General features: G+C 43.5%; 1 protein-coding gene across 1 annotated transcript in view; it reads left to right on the forward strand.

Annotated features, from left to right (window-relative positions):
• The window catches only part of TXLNB (taxilin beta), a 41,648-nt gene that overhangs the window by 20,416 nt on the left and 1,619 nt on the right, over positions 1–19,613 (forward strand). The window contains exons 5-9 of the mRNA XM_063124605.1: positions 2,085–2,279; positions 3,544–3,663; positions 9,074–9,148; positions 13,778–13,870; positions 19,321–19,416. Coding sequence (XP_062980675.1) covers positions 2,085–2,279; positions 3,544–3,663; positions 9,074–9,148; positions 13,778–13,870; positions 19,321–19,416 — 579 coding nt within the window. The remainder of the gene's footprint in view (positions 1–2,084; positions 2,280–3,543; positions 3,664–9,073; positions 9,149–13,777; positions 13,871–19,320; positions 19,417–19,613) is intronic.

Raw genomic sequence — 19,613 nt, forward strand, 5'->3', positions numbered from 1 at the left:
TGGCTCTTGCTAAAAGCAACAGGCAGCCACCAGCCGCTCTAGAGAGTCACACCAGCTGTTCTCTTGCTGTGGTAAGTGTCATGCTGAGAGAGTCTTGTCTGGATTGAGTTTCAGTGTATTAGCCCTCATTCAGTTCATTCTCACATTTATCACATCTAGAGCCTCAGCTGATGAAGATGAAAAGAAGAAATAGAGCTGCATGTCATCCGCATACTGATAGCCATGCACTCAGAAACTCCTGATGACCCCACTTAACAGTTTCATGTAGATTTTATTTATTACATTTTTATACCGCCCAATAGCCGAAGCTCTCTGGGCGGTTCACAAAGTGTAAGAGGGTTAAAGAGGTTAAAAAGAGTAAATCTAGCTTATACTTTTCCCTTCTATCTGTCCTAAATAAGAAGGCTAAAATAAAGATGGTGCATTCTTTAGTAGGCAAGTCTATGGCTGTCCTTGGATTATGCTGGAGACAAAAGGCATGCTTGCAAAAGGTCACATACACAGTTCTGCATGGAACAGGTTTAAACTGTCTTTGCCTACTTCCTTGGCTTACTTTCTGTTAGATAAGCTCTAGGTGGCTCTGTAGTAGTGTGATATAATACAATTACACCAGTATGGGTTTATGCTTCGTTTTGGGATGGAAAAAATAATACATTTTCCCTCCTCAAACACACACACACACACACACACTTAAAAAAACAGAAGTGAAACTGGAAGTTCACAATGTTGTCTAAGGCCTTAGCTAGACCTAAGGTTTACCCCAGGATTGTCCCAGGGTCATCCCTGTTCATGTAAATGACACACAGGATATCCTGGGAGCAGGCAGGGACAACCCCGGGATGATCCCGGGATAAACCTTAGGTCTATCTAAGCCCTATGTCACCCATGAACAACTGTATGTGAGGATGGATAAGAGCATAATGAGCCTTTTCAGATGACACCCTAAGCCATGGTGGTTAAACCTTTTCAGCTAAACATTATGGCTTAGTGTGTCACATGAACCATGACTAAGCATGTCATGTGAACAATGACTAAGCATGGTAGCTATATAACCATGATTTAAACATGCTCACTAACCATTTGCTGCAAAAGAGTTAGCAGCCTAACCATAGCTTAGCGTGTTGTCTGAACAGGCCCAGTAAGAGCCTCTCATCCTCCATGTAGCAGAAATTACGGCTACTTTAACAACAAAGAGTCTTATTACACTGCGCACAGTCGTGCGCAGTGTAGTTAAGGGCGGTGAGTGAAACGAATAGCAACTTAAATCTAATAAATTAATTCTGGCATAGGATTTTTGTGGACGTGGTCCATTTCATCCGATGCATTTGTTCATATTTAAGGTGCTACAAGACTCTGCAACTGACTAACAGGGACAGGGCTACCTGCTTGGAAATAGGGCTACTTTGTAACACCACAAACAGGACATGAGGGCAATAGCCCTCTCCTGCTGTTGTTTCTTGGCAAGTGGTATATAGAGGTACACTGCTTCTGATCATGGAGGCAACACGTAGCCATCAAGAGATTAAACTTTAAAAAGGCTTGTCATCCTTTGGAAATTTCTAGAATTTTTAGGATGTTTTTAGGATTTTTTTTAGGATATTTTAACAATATATATTATGTTTTAATTCAGTTTTATGTATTTTATTGTTTATTGTTGTTTCCCGCCTTGATCAGAATGGAGAGGCGGGTAAGAAATAAAATTATTATTATTATTATTATTATTATTATTATTATTATTATTATTATTATTATTAAGCTACTGCATGTGTTTGCATGTGTGCGTAATGTTTAATTTAATTGCTTTTATATATCCCAAGCCCCCAAGTGAAACAAAGAGCCGCAGCTGAATAAATAAATAAGCCTTCCCAACTATATCCCCAGGGCTGGCCGTCTTTTTTCTTTTCTTTTTTACCATGGAAGCACAGGAGACACAAACCTTGAAACAGTCTCCCGGTCTCCAACTCTGCTCTTCTATGCCAGACAGAATGGAACCCCAAATCCACTGTCTGCGACATCTCCATCTGAGATGTGGGTGCGACTTACTTTCTATGGAAATGAAATCAGTATAATATATTGCATTACAGGAGGAAACATTTCAGCGGGCCAGAGAGGAAGAGGAGAAAAGGAAGGAGATCACAAATCATTTCCAGGGCACCCTGAACGATATCCAGGCACAGATTGAGCAGCAAAGTGAGAGGAACATGAAGTTGTGCCAGGAGAACACTGAGCTGGCAGAGAAATTAAAAAGCATCATAGATCAGTATGAAGTCAGAGAGGAGGTAAGCGCACTGTGGCCCCTGACCAAACGCACACTACACACGGCCAACTCCTCTCAGATCCATTGCTCTCAGATCCAAAATGCAATACATTTTGCAACTGCAGCCGAACTTTTTTTTTTTTTTTAGTAAAAAGCAATATAGGTAATAAATTATTATTATTATTATTATTATTATTATATACATTCAGTAACCCTTTTAAATTCACTACAACCACATTTCAAAGACAGCAATAATGAAATTAAAATGTGTAAAGCGAGAACGCTTCTCACCTTACGCAGTGGCTCCAGTGGCTGTGGGGCGGGGAATCGGTTCCGGGTTTCAGTCAGAACTAGTCAGAACTCTAAAGGAGCTACCCAAGATGTGGAGCAGTTCTGACTGAAACCCAGAACAAATTCTCTGCCCAACTTACTTCGGCACCACCAGCCTTCACTGACCTTATGTGTCGTTTATTAATGTAATTCTTTATTATGTTTCAAGAGGTATTCTCACTCTATATAAATTATTATAAATAACCTAAATCTGTTTTTACTTCCATGGGTAGTATGTAAGATTAATGTGCAGTAATAATTTTGAAATACTTTTTGGTATGTTCTATATGTCAACAGAACAATCTTATACATATTTACTGTATATCTTATCCAATAAGTGGTCAGTGAGGCTTATTCCCAGATAAGTACGCATAGGGATTGCAGCCATAACCATCTGGGTATCCTTCTGCCAGTAGAAAAGATACCACTGGTGGAATGAATTTCCCTTCTCCCCAGCCCCCTGCAATCCCTCATGTGTGCCCCAATTCTGCTCTGGAAAGTTGGGGGACTCCATTTTATTTATTTATTTATTTATTTATTTATTTATTTATTACATTTATATACCGCACCATAGCCAAAGCTCTCTGAGCAGTTTACATAAGATGAAAACACTTAAAAATAATACACAAAATTTAAAACTACAAAAACATACAACATACGCAGAAACATACATTTAAAACAACTATAAACAGCTTTTAAAACAAATCTAGGATCAGTAAAGTTCATCACACATTGCTAAATGCCTGCGGAAAGAGAAAAGTTTTAACCTGGTGCCAAAAAGATATCAATGTTGGCGCCAGGCGGGAGGACAGGGAGGGAAACTCCCAGGTAACATTGGATTTAGTCCTTAGTGATATACTATAGACACTTTTTCCCATTTACTTGACTCTGTCAGTATGACAATCACTAAATCAAAAAATAAAGTATGTTATCTCTCTTTTTTTTTTTCCTTCCAGCACCTTGATAAGATATTTAAGCACAGGGAGCTTCAGCAGAAACTGGTGGATGCCAAGCTGGAACAGTCACAGGAAGTGATGAAAGAAGCAGAGGATCGACATCAGCGAGAGAAGGAATATGTACTTATCTCTTTAGTTCTTGATGAATAGGCCAAGATCACAGGGCCAGCCATCCCGGAAGCAGCCTGATGCGGGCACATCAGGCGGCAAAATTTAGGAAGAGCGGCGGGAGCAGCTCAGCAGCACCTACAGGAGCACTCACCACTTCTTGATCCTGCTGGCAACTTGCAAGCAGCCAGCGGGACCAAGAAGCGACCATTCCCACAGGCCTCCCTGGCAGTTTGCACCCATCCTGACTGCTCGTTTTGGCTCTCTGGCCTGGTTTGCCCACCTCTCTGGGAGGTCTCGCAAGACTTCTAGGATGAGGTTCTGAAGTCTCACGAGACCTGAGACACCTTATCCCAGAAGACTCATGAGACTTCTGGGAGAGGCGAGCAAGCCAGAGAGCGGCACACTGTAAGTTCATTGCTTGTTGCCCAGGTGAGTAGTACGGGTAGGCAGGACTAAGAGGTGGCCGCTCGCTCAGGCACCTCCTGGCCACCCAGACTACTTGCTTGGGCAGCCAGCCCAGGCCACATTCACCGCTTCTTCGTCCCACTGTCGAAGTGCCTCCTGTAGGGCATCCCACTGGGGATGCCTTACGCGAGACAGCCAGCATGTGCTGTAGGTGCATGGGTACGAGGTGCGGTAGCAGTGGTGTCCATCTGGCGGCAACCCACCTTGGGCCAGCCCTGCAAGATCATCACTAACATACAGCCTTCATTTAATTAGTCTTCCTAGGTCTCAACTGAGACACAAGGGGCTCCATTGGGGCTCCCATTCTAGCACTGATATGTTCCACCCTTGGCCATGGTGGGGGCCGCAAGTTGGTGGCTGTGTCATATAAACAATGCACCCCCACTGTACAGCCAGAATGGACTAAACTGGGTGTATAGACAAGGCCCCAGTGAGTTCCATGCCAGAGAGATAATTTGACCCCCAATTCCCTATGTCCAAGCCCTGTATTCACTATATCATACTATGTCTCTGTACATAGGGGGCTTGTCTATACTCCCTGTTTAGCCCATTCTGGCTGTGCAGTGGGGCTGCATTGTTTATATGTCAGAGGGTGGGGGGGATTGATGAGCCAAATGATCACTGGCGCTGCAATTTTTCCAGACAAGCCACACTCCCTCCTGCCATTAGGATTTATCGTTCCCACCCCATAGCTATAATGCTGTGGGGTTTTGTGGGAGCCAAGCAGCAAAGCGCCATCATATAGACACCTCCAGGGACACCATCATGGCATGAAGCTTTCAAAGGCCAACAAACACTGGGCAGTTTAGATGTCTCTAGTTTAGCCTTCACCAACCTTGTGCACCCCAGATGTGCTGAACTTCAGTTCCCCCCATAGTCCCCCCCCAAGCTGGGATGATGGGCTAGAGATGATGGGGAGTTGTACTCCAACACATCTAGAAGGCACCAGGTCGCTCTAGTTCCATAAAGTGCTCCCTGAACCCTGATTCATCTTCCTAGGTCTATTGGACTAGCTTGCAGGCAGTTTTCTGGAATCCTGGCTAGGTTAAGATCAAGGAATGGATCCCCCAACAACACTATTGGTGCCTATTTTGCGACAAATGTACAGTAAATATTAATCAAGATGATAATAATAATAATAATAATAATAATAATAATAATAATAATAATAAATTCTTACCTGCCTGTCCACTTGGATCGAGGCAGGGAACAACAGCAAATATAAAACACATAAAAATTGATTAAAAACATAGTATACATGATTAAGGCCATAGTATACGATGGCCTTCTAGGCCCCTTCCAACTCTGCTATTCTATGATTCTATGAAAACATCCTTAAAACATTCTAAAAACATTCTAAAATTCCACTGGATAGGGAACATGTGCATTCCCCCCCCCCACGGATGATGTTGCACTCCAGTTCCCATCTGTCTCAGCCACATAGCCAAGGGGTTGGGATAATGGGATTTGTAGTCCAACAACATCTGAAGGGCCCACCCCTGATTTAAATAGATCATGATATTTCAGGATCCCACAAACGTTTGAGATTTTCTTCAGCACTTGGTGCTCTTTAGTGTACTTAAAAGCTAATGCTTAGCTCCTCCTTTGATTTCAAAGGGCAAACTATTTTTCTTCTCAACCAGCTAAGCAAGGGCTATATTTCCCTCCTGCCTTCCCCACCCCCACCCCTTTTTTTCTCTTTTGGCAACAGCAAAAGGATAGCTCTGCTGCCTCCTGGTGGTCTAGGCAAAGCTGTTTTGCTCCTTCTATAGAATGAGACATGATGAGCCCAGCTCTTAGTGTAATTAGTACAATTGTTGGTCTTACTACAAAAATATTGGATGTGATGCTCTTATTCTTGTAGCGTAAACATTTTCCAAGTGGCTCATACCCCTTTTGTTAGTTGTGTTTTCCTGGATTTCAAGGACACTATTTATATTTTAATTTCTCATTACTCAATTGGCAACCGGTCCCAGATCAGGATATGCCCCAATTCCCCTAACCGACCCTGATTCATAGACTAAAACTCTACTCAGATTAGCATCAGCAAAGGACAGGCCTTGTACTAGCATTGGTGCTGTAGATGGTCAGCATTACTTTCTGTTCCTAGGATCTGGTCCAGTTTTACATGAGCAGATGGATCCCCACGGAGCTGCTCCCACAGCCAACCCACCTCCAGTAATACCATTTGAGGCAGACCCTTGTTCCAGTGTCACTTCCCTGCCTCTTGGTATCATTGAAAAAGCGGCTGGGGAGGAAAGCCATTTTGTTATTATTTTCTAACCTTCATGCCAGCAGGTTTTGCCTTTACAGCACAGAGCTGTCACAAAATACCAGAGAGGATAGGTAATGTAGCCAAAGCACCAGAGAGCCCAAGAAGGAGCAAATGTCGTGTTTCACAGTAGACAGAAGCAATCTATCCTGTTATTCACATAGTTGCAACAGTTTCATGATTGTTTAGTGATTCCTGGCACAACTTCATCTCCCAAACAGTGAAAGTTGAGAGTTTATGAATGGATTGTTTACTGACAGGAACTCTGTCAAAGGCAGACGTAGTCGGGTATCCACTGAGCCCCCTGGAGTTGTTCCTCCTCTCCACCATTGCAACCTATTTGTTCACTTGCCTGTCGCTCTGGCCCAGACAACAGTGGTGGTGAGGAGGAAGGTCAGTAGATGCCACTGGCACAGCCTACTTGCTCACTGGCTCTCTGTCTGCCAAGCTAGCAAGTGGTAGCAATGGTAAGAAAGAGGATAAGGAGCCAAAGCAGCAACAGTGACAATGGTGGTGAGAATATAGACTCACTGAGGGAGGGGGGCCATTGAGAGTGTCTTGCCCAAGGGCCCTCAAAACATGAAGCTGGCATTGTTCACTGGCCTGCTGAATCCAAGGCGCTGTCTAGCTGTCGACTTTGCCCCTCAGTGGCTGTGAATCAGCACTGTGTCAGTTATATGACGCAGCCACAGATTCACAGCCACCATGGGGCAAGGAGACAATGCTTCGCTTTAATACAGTCAGGGATTTAACCTGACTTTTTACTTCAGAGCGAGGTCACCTCACTCCAGCATTGAGCTGAAGGGCAGTCCGGGCAGATGGCAACAGCTGATTGGTCACCAGAAGCCAAACAGGGTACCTGGCTGGCCACCGGAAAACCTTCCCTCCAGCAGTCTGTATTGTGCGCTGCCACCCCACACCAGCAAAACCGCAGGGTTTAGCGTCAGAGTGGGGCCAAAGCAGTGCCATGAAGGCAGGCTCCAACAAGACCACAAGGACAGAACTGTATGTCACAAGACGCACAGGACTGCAGACAAAACCAGCAGCCGCATGTCGAAGTACCTTTCCACCTTCGTAATGTATATGTTTCTGGGTCAAACTAAATGTTCTGCTATGTATTTCTTTACACTTGTGTAAGCGAGAATGGCCCTGATTCAGAACAGTGTCATGGTGCTCCAGAAGTAGATGTTGAACTTTTCCACAGTTTTTTTCCTCCCTGGAACTCCACAACCCATCCCCTATGTAGAGGGAATTTAAAAAAGAAAAAGGTCTCCATTAGAATCAATGGAGGTTTTAGGGGGGAGAAACAGGGGGAAGGTTTAAGCACTCCCCCCTGAACACCACAGTCCCAGCCCCCATCTTGATGGTGGCGGGTCCACGCCGCAAGCCCCTGGGCTCCCAGATTGGCGCTCCTTTGTGGCATCTGCATGGGATGGAGCACCAGTGCATAGTTGCCGCTGCCGGCGGTCCGAGCACCAAAGAGGGGGGAGGAATGGGGCAGCCAGCTCTCCTCCCTCTCACCTTGCTCTGGCTGCGTTCCTTCTCCCCCCCCCCTTTTCTTTTATCTGTAGATGAGAACCTTAGAAAAGCAGATGAACGTTAGGCTCCACTATGTAATTGGCATCTCGCCTTGGTCTGTGTTTAGTAAATTCACATATTAGGCCCAGAGGGCCTTTCTGGGGCAAGGAGCATGCTTGTTTGTGGGTATAAAAAGTTAGGGTTTAATTGACATTCCCATACTTACACTTTGTATTTAATTAGACTACCAGTTTGGATAGGAAAGTTCAGGAAGAGGGAGAGAGAATGAGAACAGTCCCTTGGAGGTTACACTAAGACTGGCCTCAAGCTGGTCAATCTTAACAAGATTCTTTGGAAAGAGCAACCTGTATGTGTAAAAACTGCCTTCAATAGTCATGTATTCTTTATGAATTGGTTTCTCTTTCCTTGTTTCTGCTTCATATTTTATTAATAAAAATACCAATATTGGTATCTGGCTAACCCACTTGGTTTTTTAAGATTACCCCAGACTGTATGTTTGTGTTCGTTTGTTTAGAAAAAAACACTGCTAAATTGAAACACTGCTTTGAGTTTATATTACCAGGGAGCACCTGGACTTTTATCAGTCTTTAGGAATAAGACAGGTCGACTATAAAATATCAGTGAGACCAGAAACAAAGCTCATAAGCGAGCCACAATAGACTACCTGCAGAAATTATTTCTGCCTCATCAGTTCCGTTTGGTTATGTATCTGACATGAGTCTTCTTCAGTATTCCAGCTGAAATATGTGGCGAAGTAGCCCTGATGAAATTTTAAGAAATCTCAAAGCACAGATAGTTTGCAGGATTAATGACTAGCTTGAAAGCTGACTTGGCCCTTGGGCTATTTAGAGTTTTGTTTTATAGCATTGAACACAACCAACCTGTAATTCCCCCAAAGGATTTTATTTTAATCTCTGTTGTTGTTGTTGTTGTTCCGATAAAGGAAAGGGTAACGACCACTAGCATTTTGAAAATCATGTTAAAAGCTCTTGTGTATGTAGCTTACTTGCATTGCTCTGGGATTTACTTTTGAAAAATGCCATACTATACGGGTTTACAAGTAGCCCAGTTTCCAAGGACTTTGGCTTTGAAAAGAAGTGCAGCTTTCACATTTGTTTGTTTGTTTCTAAATTCCAAACACAGCTACTCAACCAAGCTGCAGAGTGGAAACTACAGGCAAAAATGCTGAAAGAACAAGAGACAGTTCTCCAGGCCCAGGTGAAGTAGGACAGTGGATTGCATGGTGTAGCTTTTTATTTCACCATATTTCTTGCGTTTCTGTAGCCCAATGGTGGGGAAATTAATTCCAGTTGGGGGTTGGATGACGCCTTGCCCAACCTTCTACTAGCCAAATGCCATCGGTAGCTGGGGAGATGTCCCCTGATCTCATTTGGGCCCTGGCCTGTATGCTGGGGGATTATCGTCTTTGTTGTGCCAACCACTGTGCCGGGTGGATGATGCACCCGTCACATTGGCCAGGGCAGCTTTACCTGCCCCACACCCTCTATTGTTGAGAAAGGACACTGGGCACCTCCTTCACACACCATCCCAATTGGGCTGGTGAGCAGCACACAAAGGGAAAGGACTCAGCCAGCGTTTGCGGGAGCTCCTGGAACCACCAACTGAGTCCACAGCTGGCTCATGCCTTCTGCTTGCAATAAAAAAGCAACAGCAAAACACACTCAGCTAGAAGTTGTGGGAGGTCCTGCAAGCTGTGTTTGGAGATAACAAGTGTTTCCCTTGCTTGCCCTCTCAGTTGTGGGGGGAAATTCCCTTGCTATCGCAGATCACCCAGTAGCTTTGGCTATAGGGTGTATAGAAATGCAATCAATAAATAAATCATTAATTAGCAGGACATTCCTCTCCCCAGTTCCTCCCCATGCCCGCAGTAGCCCCCAAGCCACAGTGCAGGGTTTGGGGAGAAGGAGCCCAGGGCCAGATCTACACCAAGCAGGATACAGCACTTTGAAAACAGTTTGAAAACATATACGGAGTGTGTCCTGGGCCCCAACACTTTTCAAAAACATTATAAACCTTTTTGAAGAAGTAGCGTAGATCCTGCCCAAATCTCCATGGATTAGATAGGGAACTTGCGCAGGCTGAATTAGGTCCACTGGCCACATTAGGCCCATGGGCCAGAGGTTCCCCATCCCTGCTTCTCATTGACATCCCATTAAAGCCCATCATCTGCAAGCATACAGCAGAAGCATGTACCATGTTAAATACTTTCGAAATACTTGCATGGAGTAGTCCATTAAAAAAGTTACATGTCAGGGGTGTAAGTGGAACCAACATATTTGTAAACGCCAGTGAGTAGAGAACCATTGATTATCAGTGATAATTGTGTTATTCTTCTTTTCTGTTGGATGTATTTTCCATTTTCACCTTTCACTTGTGAGAATTTCCTAGCATCTCTTAGTGCAGACATGCTGGCTGGGGATAATGGAAGTTGTCAACCAACACATCTGGAGGACACCAGACTGAGGAAGGCTGCATTAGTGGTTTCTTCCATTTCCCTCAGTGTCCAGGACCATTGATCCCTGATTTCATTTTATGTATTGCAAGCTACCTTAGTTATTTTTACTTTCTAGGGCGAGGAGCAAATTCCATAAATTAATTTTTGCTTCATGTTTTACAATGAAATATGAGAATACTATTAGGCTTTTTTTCTTTAATAAATCAGTCCATTTTAATTGTGTAGGAGTACACTACATTCAGTATCCGGAAAAGTGATAACAGTTTAATTGACAGAAGACTGCCTATGCTAAGTTAGATATTCTCTTCTGATAGCAAAATAGCAGAAGAAAAAGAGGAACTGGATTTTATGGGATATCGAAAGCAGAACTCCGAACATGCTCTAACTGCAGAGAGAAAAAGACATGTGAAAAGCAGAAAAATCTTTGACCCTGAACACATGAGGTCCCTCTCAGTCTATATCTACTTTCAGAGCCTTCACTATTACCCTCACCTACTTAAGCATTTTAAAGCCACTCGGAGGGCCAGAAAGCTGGTCTTTTAAAAAATGGAATGCTGGTATGTTCAGGAAAGCGTTGAATGTGCTACATATCCTGCTAGAGGGCAAATTCCATGAAATGCATCGTGACTGCAACTATGTTGTAAATTAACATTCCTACCTCAGTCTCTAACCTCTCCTTCTGCCTCCCCACACACACACATATAAAGAGATCCAGCCGTGTGACACATAAGTACTTTGCCACACTGCAACCGAAATGTAGAATTTCTGTTTATTGCATTATGCCAGTTCCACACAGAAATGGCATTAAAGATTACACCAGTACGCAGTGCTGTGGAGATTAGTCCCAGAGAAGCAGTAATAGGTGGTGGGATTGCGGGGAAAAGGGCTGCAGGGGAAAAGAGAAGAATAGGAAAAGCAAAGACAGACAATAGAGTTCCTAATCAAAAGAAAGCATGAAATGTAAACATGGGAAATAGAAGAAAGAAATTTGGGTGCTGAAATGGAAAATCATCAGAGGAGCAAGGGAATGAGGAGAGAAACAGCAAGATAATAATACAACTATTTTGCATTAATTGTGCACACAGGGGACCATTTTCCCCTCTAGTGGTGGGTGGGTGGGTGTGGGTGTGGGTGTATATATATATATATATATATATATATATATATATATATATGGGGAAGGTTGTGTTTGTTTGTTTAGAGAGCTGAGGCAGTTTGAAAAAAGATCACTGCTTAACATGTGTACATTCACTTTGCTTTTGGCTCTCGTAAACAATTTGCAGGGATTTGTACTGTGTGTGTGTGTATGTTTTAATTTTCAAAACCTGTTTGGCCAAACTGACTGAGGGACAAAAGCAACAATTGTGTAAACGAAGGGCAAAAATTCCTCTTTCATACAAATTCAATTCTCTTTAAAATGGTGGGGTCAGGCTGCAGCAGGTTGCTGCCACGACAAGCAAAACTCTGTGCTTTTCCTGCTGCAGGGTGATGGCAGCTAATCCTGATGCAGCAGCGAAAGCGTGGGGTTTCCAGCAGCAGGACCCACCCCCTGCCCAGGCAGATGGCGACCAATCAGAAGTCGCCATCTGGCTGGCCATTCCTCCACCACGACTCTCGCACACAAGAGGCAGCTGGACAACCATCTGTCAAGTATGCTGTAAGGTGGATTCCTGCAGGGGATTGGACTCAATGGCCTTTTAGGCCCCTTCCAACTCTACTATTCTATGATTCTATGACTCCGGAGTGAGGAAAGACAAAGAATGCACCATACTCACCTCACTCCAGAGAAAAAAAGTCAGGATAAGACCCCAACTTTTTTGCATCACAGCTTCCCGGGAAAGTCCTGCAATGGTTGTGAGGTGGCTGCTGTGTCATATAATCGAAGCAGCGCCACTGTGCAGCCACCCCGGGGCTTTTGGTGCATATAGACAGGGTGTCTGTCTCCATCTGAGTGGAACTTCCATTGTCATTATGTGAACCTCAGGAATTAGCTGAGGTATGAAATTGTTAGCATTGGAGGAGACATGAATGTTCCTGAAACCTGAAAGTGGATAGGGCAGTGGCAAATTGCCACCCAGTGATAAAGTCAGACCATTTTGGATGTATTATTCAAATATCCTATTGACTACTTTCCAAACAACTGGCCTGATTTTACTCCATTTAAGTACAAAACTAATAATAGTTCTTTGCCTAAATGGCTTATTATTTTTGGGTTTGAAATCCTTAAACAAAAAGATTCTATTCAGGATATAAAATTATTTGCTGAAGATTATTGGCTCAGGCCCTAAGAAAGTGAACTTATCCAAGGAAGCGGCCTTTCAGGAGTGGGATTCCAGTTATTGAACAGCTTTCTCATAAAGGTTTTCCTGGCTCTACCTTATAGTCTTTGCATCACCAGGGGGGAATCCGCACGTCGTACCGAGACCGCTTCTAAGCGACCCCAGTGCGACGTGAAAGCGATCGTGTAACTTGCCTTTGGAAGAGCCGAGGAAGAGCTGTCCTTGCCGCCTCCACCGCCACCCACAGACCTCCTCGCCGGCTGGGACAGAGAGCTCGGGGGAAGAAGGTGGGGTGGAGAGCTTCTTCCGCTCTCCACCCCGCCTTCTTCAGCCGAGCTCTCCTCGCCAGCCGGCAAGGAGGTCTGTGGGTGGCGGCGGCAAGGATGCCGGCTCTTCGGCTCTTCCAAAGGCAAGTTACACGATCGCTTTCACGTCGTACTGGGGTCGCTTAGAAGCGGTCTCGGTACGACGTGCGGATTCCCCCCAGGTGAAGAGCTTTTTATTTACCCAGTCTTTTTAAATAACAGAGAGTCTGAGCCTCTCAGCTTAAGATACATATTTTAATTGCATTTTAGTTTCATTTGTTTTATTTTTTTTACATTGTATTATTGTTGTATTTGTTCTGTGAGCCCTGATCCTCCAAATGGCTTGTGGGGGAGGTGGCTGGGAAAATTTCCTTCTGTGAACCTCCATAATTTATTATTTATTTATTATTGCATTTTTATACCGCCCAATAGCCAAAGCTCCCTAGGCAGTTCACAAAAATTAAAACCATTCAAAGTATAAAACAAACAGTATAAAAACTTGATATAAAATACAATATAAAAGCACAACCAGGATAAAATCATCAGCAGTGCAGTATGTATGTTTAGACAGAAAAAAATCCTACAACTCTCAGCATTCCCCAGTGAGTTGTAGTACTCTTTTGTGTCTAAACATGAATAGGATTCCATCCTAAGTTATCTTAGGATTCAAGCCAATAGATTTTCTTCTTAATCTTTTCCTGCAACCATTTGAAGGTTTGGAAGTTCATCATTATTATCATGAAACTATGAATGTGAAGCTGACCCCAATTTTTTCCTGTGAATGCAGCTTACTCTCTATTCTGAACGATTTGAGGAATTTCAGAAAACACTGACAAAAAGCAATGAGGTGTTTGCCAGCTTCAAGCAGGAGATGGATAAGGTGAGTTATGCATTACATCTCAAATATCTATTCTTGAGGCTTTCTGCGTGGGTACAGGAGGGCACTAATTTTCCTTCAGGTTTGTTTAGCTTTGGTTATTAAGGTGTTTCTCTTATTAAAAAACTATCGTAATTTCTTTGTGAGATGTGATGTGTTCCCTTAAGAGCCAAACACAGGAAAAAGATGGTTTCAATATTCTATATATTGTCAAAGATAAAAATCCACTTTGGTTGTAAGGCAACTCTGTTTTATTGAGCATAATACAGCTGTATGGAGGAAGAACTTCTCAACTGGCAGTGTGAAAAGCAGGCATATTTATATATAATAGCATCTTAACCAATTAGCAGTTAGAAAAGTTCTAAAGAAAAACAAAGACAGATCAAAGAAAACTTCTTCATTATACCTATTCAACAGATAGCCCATAACTCTTCTGGCAATGATCAGTCCTCAAGCTAGCTTATTTGTCTTCTACTATAACAAGAGGTCTTGACAGTTAGAAATTCCAATTAAGCATTTCCTTGCTGATATAAATTTTAGCATTACAGCACATTCAGGCACATACATTATTCCAATCCCGTCATGCAGTTCAATTGCAAGAACCAAACTACATACAGAGCAGGTATATCGAGGTTTCTGACCTTGTTTTCTCAATATTTATGACCCTTTGGTCATTTAGCGACAAAACTAAATTAATAGTCTTTGTTTCAGACTTCTTTCTTTCACCCCTCAAGATTCTGAGGTATATTTGATCATGAGCTCCCCTTTCCATCCTCCCCTTTCCATCCTCCCTCATTTCTTCAATAGTTTGGTAAAGTGTGGGATTTTCTCACTGCTGAGAAGATTTCCCACCAAATTAAAGTTAGACTGGGCCAAACCAGAGAACTTTCTACTTATCTGAGGGCCATACACTGAGTATGCCAGAGATCTTGAGGGATCAGAGACAAATTCTGAAAAATATAAAAACATATACCTATATTAAAGTTTCATAATTTTAGCCCCTAATTTAGCTCTTATGTTACATACGTTGTTGGGTGTTTGGGGGGGGGGGGGGGGAATGAAAACTTTAAAATTATTTTCAAATATAGAGCTCCATCACACCAGCATTTTATCACACTATTGTCCTGCCTTATTTACCATTTTGCCCCAAGACTCTCACACAACGTCATCCCTGTCCAGTCATCTTGCCTCTTCCCCTACATTTTCCATGCTGCATTTTTTCTCCATGTAGGATAAAACTCCCCTTCCATCCCTGTGTATTGCTGTCCTCGCACCATGTCACAGAACGTCTCTTCTTGGGGGCATGTGCATTGAAGGGCGGTCATGCTGAGGAAAGAGGAGGGCGGGGATAGTTCTCCAGCGCACTGAGTCAGTTGAATGGACTTTTGCTGCTCCAACCCCACTCCAACCCCAAGTCCACCTGTTTCAACTTCCCTCTTTTTTTTTTGCCTGCTGTATGAGGTAGGGCTGTGCTCCGCTCCGTTTCGGGTCGTAGAAGCAGGAGCGGAGCATCCCGATTTGCCTCCGCCAAAGGTGGAGCCAAATCGGGTCAGGGGAGCTGCAGATTGAGACAAAGTGGATCGAGACAAAGCGGATCACTTCGCCTCACTCCAGAGCTCTGAACACAGGTAAGTGGGGGGGAGGGGGGTTTACCTGGCAGCGGCGGCGCAGTCTGTGTGGTGATGGCGGTGGAGCCAGGTAAGGGGAGAGGGGGGCTTATCTGCCTCCATCGCAGTCTGGCACCGGCTTCAACTGAGGGCCAGGCCTCAAGCCGGAAGAGCAGGCCATGGCCTGCTCTTCCAGATTGAGGCCTGGCCTTCAGTTGAAGCCGGCGCTGGACCGCGACAGAACCAGGAAAGTGGTGGGGAGCAGGGGGGCCTTACCTGGCTCCGCTGCCCGCCGCCACCACGGTCCATGCGGCAGCGGACGGCGGAGCCAGGTAAGGGGGGAGGGGGACTTATTCGCCCCCCATTTTGTCTCCCCTTCCCCACTTACTTGCCTCGGCCATGGAGGAAAGTAAGTGGGGAAGGGGGGCAAAATGGTGGGCGAATCTCAATCCGACCCTTTGGATCTTGCTCCAGAATCTGATCCAGAGTGGGTCGGGGGAGGGTCAGATCGTCCCGAACCAGTTCGGGGCCAATCCAAAAGTTCCGGATCGGGCCACGAAGAGGTTCAGGGTCTAGTGCACAGCCCTAGTATGAGGTACCAGCCAATGAAATGTTAAATCACTAAACTTTAGACAACAAAACCAGATTGTGGGGTAGGGGGAAGGCGCCCATGTCCATCAGAATGTCCATTAACCACAAGAACCAATGAACTTGGTGCCCTCCCAGTGTTTTGGACTTCGGCTCCCATCAGCCCCACTCAGCACAGCCAATGATCAGTAATGCTGAAAATTTTAGGGCAACAGGTTGGGGAAGGATGTACTAAAGAATGAAGAGCTGTACTCAAAAATCATACAGCAATACACTCATTTATATTCTGGTCACTGGCTACTTCCAGTATCAGAGACAGTAAGCCTATGTACACCGGTTGCTGGGGTACCTGGGCAGGAGGGTGCTCTTGCACTCATGCTCTCCTTGTAGATTGGCAGCAGTTTGGACACTGAACTAGATGGTCTGATCCAGCATGGCTCTTCTTACGTTCTTAATGCAGTAAAGAGTTCCAAACTATGGTTAGCAGTGCCAAAAACAAGGCACTCTTAACAGTTGCTTTTCACCTTGTGTCATCTTTACACCAGTGCAAAATGAACATATATTGTTGCATGTGCTGTAAACAGTCAGAGTTTGTACCCATTTTGCAATGTTACACGTGATCTTACAACGTTAAAGGTAACGGGAAACTTGATTCCTTAGGCAACCAATGCCAATGTAAAGAAATCCACCATCCTGTGATGTTTAGTCAATATAGGTGGGCTTAGTATGATTTACATTGCTGGGACTGGGACAATAAATGCGACAGCATTAGTAATAATAAAGCAGGGTGGTCACAGACACAAACTTTGGTTCTTCCTCTGGCACCTTACTTTTGTCTCCCTGGTGCAAGCTCTTCCACTGGGGAAGAGAAGAGACTGTAAAATGCTTGGAGGAAAAAGCGACCTACAAACTCCCTTTCAAGAGTCTGTGTCCAAATCAAAGACCAGAATGGGAAGACGTGGGGGAAACTCCAGTGTAATTTTCCTATCCAGCAGCAACGTGTTTACTATGGTCTTTCTCTCTGCTGGGCTGGTACCGTGAGTTTGACCATGCATTGTATCACTACACTGCATTTATTTATTTATTTATTTATTACATTTATATACCGCCCCACAGCCGAAGCTTTCTGGGCAGTTTACGACAGTTAAAAATGGTAAACATTAAAAAGTATTTAAAAAAATTAAAAAACCATCAGAAACATAAAAACAACAGTATAAAAACAAGAGTATCCATTTAAAAACAATAATTCTGGGGTCCATTAAAAACAAACTTAACGTTGTTCAATGCTGTTAAATGCTGAGCAGAACACCCTTGCTGGTCCTGCAGCCGAGATGCCTGCCACGGTCAAGGTCAAGTCAGGCATTGTATGAGCTGCAAAGGGCCAACACAGCCTCAACCAGTCTTGCATTCTCTGCCGACACCTGCTTGCACAGCCTCAGCTGCCATAGCTCTATAGGACTGCATGTCAATTGGGAGAATCACTCATTCATTCAATTAAGGTTATAAATATGGATCAGAACTGAATTAATCAGAAGAACAGTCCCTTTTATGAATAGGTGTTCGGTGCTGATGGCACTGTTGCACAGCTCATTAATTCATGTAAGACACTTAAGATTGATTTTGAAACAGTAAATGATTGGCTGTGTTAATTATCCACAAAACCACACTGCCATTAAGATACAGTTCTGTTTGTATTATTCATTGAATAAAAAAACCTAGGTTGATTGAAAGCGAGAGTAAAAGAACTGTAATGGATTGGCAGCACTAATATAAATCTGTGTTGCTATTGCAACGAGCATTTTGTGAGATCACTGACTTAACCTCAAATGTTTTTACACAGTCGTTAGTATGCCTGCACAGAGTAATACTGGATAGATCTGTGATTTTTCAGGTGATCTCCAGAGAGGAGGAAACAATAAAGATGACAAGGATAGCTAATTATCCATTTATGTCTATTCCAACGCTTCTATTTTCCCCCATCAATTGCATTTTCAACATGGATAGAGTGCAGCCACAGATCTTTGTAGGCTGAGCACAAATTTGTGTCAACCCATCTTCATAGTATGACAACCAGTCACTGCCATAAGGCAAAATGAGGATGAATGCTAGAACATTATCTTAGAGGTTGGTATCAAAGCTTATTCACGTAATCCTGGAATGTGTGGACTCTGGCTTGAATCCTAAAATAAGTAAAAGGAAGGAAGCTCATGAAAGAAACCCCCACAGAAGAGTTGCCCTTTGGGAGAGTTTTCAGTTATTGCTTCAAAAGGGGATCAAAATTGTCTGCCTGTTTACTGTTCCTTTACCATGAATTGGCTTTGTTTGCTCTCACTAATGTCACCACATAGCCAATTTTGATTATCAGAATAAAATCATTTGATCAATTGACTGTGAATACTGCCTAGATTAGGGTGAAATCCTATGGGGATGACCATAACTCATAGGCCTTCCAAGGCAGATTGGGAGGAGCACTGAAGGCAAACTGGAAGGAAGAAGGCTGTGGCTGGCTAGCTCGTATCCCTGGTTTCCCAGTCCGCTCCCCACCCACTGGCGCGCCCCCTTTCTGTCTTCTCCAAGATCACTTTTGCAACCTCAGAGAAGCAGCCAGTGCAGTTTTCTCCATGCCAGCTGCGAGGGGAAGAGAGATGGGAAGCTCAGACTCCTGGTTCTGAGGATGGAGCACTACCTCTGACCTCGGATCCAGGAATCCAAAGTATCCTATGCCCCCCATCCAATATCCTAGGGGCCATAGGTGTGCTCTCTTAGTCACTTGGACAATGCCCTCTCTCTATTGGCCTTGTTTGACCTCAGTCATGTCATCACACAGTCAAATCTATGTAGCCCGGTGGAATTATGCTACCTACTACATAGAAGAAACAAGGAATGTAAAAAGTAATGAAAATTTGTAAACTTTCATGAAATCCAAAACACACACCCCACCTCAGGAAATATTTTCAGAAATATTCACCACCCCTACACTGCTTTCAACCCACAAAACATCTGGTGCAGCCCTGAAATATCCACCAACATGTCTCTATATTACTAAATTGCTATTCATGTATTTCATGCTAATATCTTTTGACTGCAACCACAAAGTACACTCTATGTATATGGTACTGCTATTCAAGAGCCATTAAAATAAGATGGGGACTGCACAGAAGCTGTATTTGCTTAACTACAAATGTAGCCTTAAGGTTTAAAAAATCCATTCAAGTTTAACATTCCTGCTGCGAACTGGATGTTTCCCTTCTTCTGTAGATGACAAAGAAAATGAAAAAATTGGAAAAAGACACAGCTACATGGAAATCAAGGTTTGAAAACTGCAATAAAGCTTTATTGGACATGATTGAAGAGGTGAGAAAACTGTTCCTGAACCATTTTTTCAATCAATTAAACTTGGAAGATATAATCCCATACATTTTACTTAAAATGTTATTAATAACAGATCTCTGATGCAACTATTGTTTTTTATATATATATTTTTATTAAACTTAAACATACATCAATACAGTAATAAAACAAAAAAAAATTACAAATTAAAATCATAATAC

The sequence above is a fragment of the Elgaria multicarinata genome, chromosome 4 (genome assembly GCF_023053635.1).
Source record: "Elgaria multicarinata webbii isolate HBS135686 ecotype San Diego chromosome 4, rElgMul1.1.pri, whole genome shotgun sequence".
Lineage (NCBI taxonomy): Eukaryota > Metazoa > Chordata > Lepidosauria > Squamata > Anguidae > Elgaria > Elgaria multicarinata.